The sequence below is a fragment of the Myotis lucifugus genome, unplaced genomic scaffold, assembly GCF_000147115.1.
Source record: "Myotis lucifugus unplaced genomic scaffold, Myoluc2.0 scaffold_185, whole genome shotgun sequence".
In the NCBI taxonomy this organism is placed as follows: domain Eukaryota; kingdom Metazoa; phylum Chordata; class Mammalia; order Chiroptera; family Vespertilionidae; genus Myotis; species Myotis lucifugus.
In genome coordinates, this window is record NW_005871233.1 from 2,135,745 (window position 1) to 2,140,902 (window position 5,158).

The window sequence follows — 5,158 nt, forward strand, 5'->3', positions numbered from 1 at the left end:
GGCTCTCTCTTCAGGGAGTGGAAAGAAGGCTTTGCTGGGACTGTGCCAAGGGGATGATGACAAGATTTCTAGAAATTATGCTGTGATTCTTATAGTTTGAGTTGTTAAAATGTGGGGCTTTGCCCTAGCTGGTGTGGCTCAGTTGGTTGGAGCATTGTCCTGTACACCAGAAGGTGGCGGGTTCCATTCCAGTAAGGGCACATACCCAGCTTGTGGGTTCAATCTCCGGTCTGGGCGTGTGCTGGAGGCAACCGATCAATGTTTCTCTCTTCCTTGCTCTCTCTCTCAAAAAAAGTGGGGCTTTGTGGGCTAGTTAGGATTATGTGTTAAGCAAATACTTGTTTTTTCGGGGGAGGGTGATTGAATTCAACAAATATTTATTGAGTGCCCATTATGCGTTAGATATTGTTCCAGGTACTTGGGACACAGCAGAGAACAAATCAAAGGTCCCTGCCGTCATGGAGTTTACAGTCTAGGGCTTATGACCACTTTGCCTGCTCGCTCTGTGACCGTGGGCAAATCTCTCCTTAGCTATCCAATGTGGGAAGAAGCAGGCTTGGACCACACATGGTAATGTGTCTGGTGCACTGTAGATGCCAAACAGATACCACCTCCAACCCACTACCCAAAAATAGGTCAGGCTGGAAGTTGAGTTTTAATAATAAAATACAAGGGGGGAGGGCAGAGGGAGTGCAGCCGGGTGGTCTGGTGTGCTGCTGCGCAGGGTCTGGGCTGTCTACACAAACTGCTGCTGCTGCTGCTTGGTGGCTGCCTTACTGTCAAGGTCCTTGGCCTTCTCTGTAGCTGCCAGTGTTGTCTCCTTTGCCTTCTCCTTGCCTGTCTCAGCAAAGGTTTTGGAAGGAGCCTCGCCTTGCAGTTTGGCCAAGATGTATACAAAACCCTTTATTGTCTTGGTCACTTTGCTTTTGAATGGGACAAGACCAAATTCTGGAGATGCCAAATGAGCTAGTGGAGACCCAAGCTTCCTGGTGGATTTCGGTCCAGCCACTGTTTATCAAGAGTTCACACAGTAAACAAATTGTTCCTCCACAGCCATCAGCCAGGCGTAGTTGATGTTCTAGATGACGGTGGTCATGGTCTGGTCACAGTAGAATCCTCCAGGATGTATACTGAGTGAGCAGCATTGGCAGGAAATATTCACTTGGCCCAGTGGGGCATCCTGTTGGTCTTGGAGCTTCTTCTGGTCAGGGGTCAACTCCCGGTGCACTGTGTCTTCAGTCAACATGTTTGCTAGAGGGATTTGGGCACTGCTGCTAAAATGATTATTATTTTTACTCCTCACCAAGGATATGTTTTTTATTGATTTTAGAGAGAGAGAAACATCAGTGTGAGAGAGAAACATCGATTGATTACCTCTTGTACGTGCTCAGACCGGAGATTGAACCTGCAACCTTTTTGGTGTGTGGGCTGATGCTCCAACCACTGAACCATCTGGCCAGGGCAGGGGGCTTATTCTTTACCTGAGGTTTGCGGGGAGCTATGGCCATGTTATAAGCAGAGGACCAAATGATTAAATTCATGTTTTAGATCATAGTTTCCCAAGAGTATAGATGCACTCCAGGTTGGGGGTGGTAGTGAAGAAGAAATGCTATAGGTGGAATAAGGACAAGACCTTTAGCCACATGGAATCATCAAGTGAAAAAGTTTTTTTTGTGTGTGTTTTTTTTTTCAGTTTAGTTTGTGTCCTATCTTTTGATTGGGTCATGGAAATTGGCATAGAAAAAGTTTCACTTTTGTGCTACTGTGCCTCTGGCAACCTTTCTGAAATTTCTTAGTCTCTATTTATCAGGGAGAACAGGACTTTGGCTTAGAGTCTACAGCAAGCAAAATATCATGCTGAGACTTAACATTGTTTTGCTCATATCTTTATTGTTATTTTCTATTTATGACAAGATAACCTTCAAAAATTTTTTATTACTTATGAACTATTTTAAAACAAACATTTCTCTTGTAAGTAAAAATGTGAGTGAATTTAAAGAAAATATTAGACAAATGGGTTGTACTGATGTGGACATGGCAGGAAGTTATAACATTAATGAGGAAAATATTACAGTTGGGGGAACACTGTTTTGTATGGATCACTGCCTTCTGTGACTGGTATGGGAAGGGGGATTATAGGCCAAGAGACCAGAAAGAAGGGTGGGCAGGAATCCAAGTTTTAGAGGGCAATGTTCTGGACTAGGATAGGGGCTGTGGGGATGAGGAAGAAGGAATGCTTGGGAAGATGAGGTTCAAAAAGCAGAAGGGTCATGACTTTGATGCCTAATGGGAACTAGAAGACCAGCACCAGTCTTGGGGAAGACATGAAGGTCAGTTTGGGATTTAATGTGAAGGGCTCAGAGGACATCCTGGGGAAGCATCCAGGAAGCTGCTGGCATATGGTGGTTTTTAGTTCTGGAAAAAAGGGGGACTGGAGACAGATGGGGCGTCATTTGCAGAGAGAGGAACTGAAGTTGTGGAAGGTAAAATGGCCAGGGAGGGAGTGTATGGTGTGAGAAACAAAGTGGTCCCTTGAGGGGTGAACAGAGTAAGGGGACCTGCAGAGGGGCAGTCAAAGAGGTTGGAGAAAAGCCAGGAGAGCATAATGTGACAGATGCCAGGGAAGAGCATATTGGCAGGGAGGGGAGCATATTGAGATGTCTTGTAGGTAAGGACCAACCAAAAAGTGTCTACAGAATTAGCAGCAAGAGGTGGTTAATTTGAGCACTGTGGCCTGGAAACAGAAATATGGGAGTTATTGGCACAGACATGTCTTTCACAGCCAAGAGAGTGGGTGAGATGGCACAGGGAGTTGTAGAGTACAGAGAGCTAAGAACCAAACCTCATGGAGCTAACAAATTTAAAGGCCTGGTGGGGGCTAGCAAGGAGGTCTAGTGGAGGGAGGAGTCCAGATCAGCTCCCAGATATTGGTCAGGTAGATGGTGGTGCTGTCACTGAGAGGATGGCTACCAGAGAGACCTGGCCAGAGTGGAAGGGTGTGCACACAGAGCAGAGTGGGCGGAGGGAGACTGGTGTCTGGATTTTGGGTTAAAGAACTCTGGTGTCCCATCCCTTCTGACTCTGCAGGTAGAGGAGGAGCGGCGGAGTGCAGCAGGCAGTGAGAAGGAGGAAGAGCCCGAGGAAGAAGAAGAGGAGGAAGAGGAGGAGGAATATGATGAGGAAGAAGAGGAAGAAGATGATGACCGGCCTCCCAAGAAACCCCGTCATGGTGGCTTCATTCTGGATGAGGCTGGTATGTCCCAGGGCTGGCGAATGCTGAGCAGAGGCTGGATTTCCACTTCAGTTCTATTTTCTTGAATGTACTTAAAACAACAACATTTGGTAAATGTCAAACACAATAGTAGGATGGTATGTGGAGCCCCCATGTTCCATCACCTTGTGTCAACAATTAGCAGCTTAGCCCAGCCAATGTAGCTCAGTGGTTGAGGGTCAACCTATGAACCAGGAGGTTATGGTTTGATTCTGGGTTGGGGCACATGCCTGGGTTTCAGGCTCAATCACTGGTGGGGGGCGTGTAGAAGGCAGCCGATTGCTGATTCTCTCTCATCATTGATGTTTCTATCTCTTCCCCTCTTCCTTCCTCTCTCTGAAATCGATAAATATGTATTTTTAAAAAACCAAATATGCCCTGGCCAGTTTGGCACAGTGGATAGAGCGTTGGCCCGAGGTAGGGTCCCGGGTTTGATTCTGGTCAAGGTCACGTACCTTGGTTGCAGGCTCAATCCCCAGCCCTAGTCGGGGAGCCATGCGGAAGGCAGCCAATTGATGTGTGTCTCTCACATCAGTATTTCTCTCTCTGTCTTTCCTCCTTTCTTCCACTCACTCTAAAAATCAATGGAAAAATATCCTCAGGTAAGGATTAACAACAATAAAAACAAAAAAACAGTTAACAGTACCAGCTTGTTTTGCTTATTCCTCCTCACTCCACTCACTGTTGGATGATGTTGAAGCAAATCCCAAATACATAATTTTACCCCCAAATATTTCTTTCTTTCTCTCTCTCTCTCTCTCTCTCTCTCTCTCTCTCTCTCTATATATATATATATATATATATTTCTAAAAGATAGCTCCTTTTATTTTATTAAAATTTCTTTTTTAAAAGAAATATGTTTTTATTGATTTTAGAGAGAGAAACATCAGCATCTATCTGCTGCCTCCTGCACCCCCCTCCCCCCCTGGGGATTGAGCCCACAACCTGGACATGTGTCCTAACTGGGAATCAAACTGGGGACCTCTTGGTGCATGGGTCGATGCTCAACCAGTGACCCACACCAGCCAGGCTTAATTTCTTTTCTTTTTAAAATATATTTTTATTGATTTTTTCCAGAGAGGAAGGGAGAGGGAAAGAGAGTTAGAAACATTGATGAGAGAGAAACATCGATCAGCTGCCTCCTGCACATCCCCTACTGGGGATGTGCCCACAACCAAGGTACATGCCCTTGACTGGAATTGAACCCGGGACCCTTCAGTCCGGAGGCCGACGCTCTATCCACTGAGCCAAACCGGTCAGGGCAAGACTTAATTTATTTTTAAAATGAATTGATTTAAAATAATTTAAAATAAATTTTTTTAGCGAGAGAGATACTGATTTGTTGTTCCACTTATTTATGCATTCATTGATTGTTTCTTGTATGTGCCCTGACTGAGGATTGAACCTGCAACCTTGTCATATGATTTTAACACTGTAGCCAATTGAGCTACCTACTCAGGGCTAGGTAGGTCCTTTTAAAACACACAATCACAATACCATTATTACCCTTTAAAAAACTGACAATACTCTGTGCTTGTCATGGAAAGCTCAGATGATCTAGAGATAGACAGCAGGACAGTGTAGTAGAGGCCAACAGATCTTGGTCCCTCTTGGCCTGGCTTTGCTTTTTTCTCCATGTGACTCTGGGCAAGTTGCTATATGTCTCTCTGAGCCTCTTGTCCCCTCTGTACAAAGGGGACACACAGTTCTTCCTACTTCAGCAGGATAATTTTTAAATATATATATATTTTTACTGATCTCAGAGAGGAAGGGAGTGCGATAGAGAGAGAAACATCAGTGAGAGAGAATCATTGATTGGCTGCCTCCCGCCCGCCCCCTACTTGGGGGGGGGGTGGGGGGGGAATCGAGCCTGCAACCCAGGCATGT

General features: G+C 45.4%; 1 protein-coding gene and 1 pseudogene across 4 annotated transcripts in view; one reads left to right on the forward strand and one right to left on the reverse strand.

The window, feature by feature from the left end:
* The window catches only part of SUPT5H (SPT5 homolog, DSIF elongation factor subunit), a 31,165-nt gene that overhangs the window by 2,743 nt on the left and 23,264 nt on the right, over positions 1-5,158 (forward strand). For 3 of the 4 annotated variants that reach the window (XM_006096713.3, XM_006096715.3, XM_014462631.2), the window contains exon 3: positions 3,088-3,253. In XM_006096713.3, the coding sequence (XP_006096775.2) occupies positions 3,088-3,253 (166 nt within the window). Of the gene's footprint in view, positions 1-2,309; positions 2,331-3,087; positions 3,254-5,158 lie in introns of those variants that run through there. The other variant, XM_014462632.2, reaches the window with a different exon arrangement.
* On the reverse strand, positions 593-1,508 carry LOC102433292 (annotated as a pseudogene).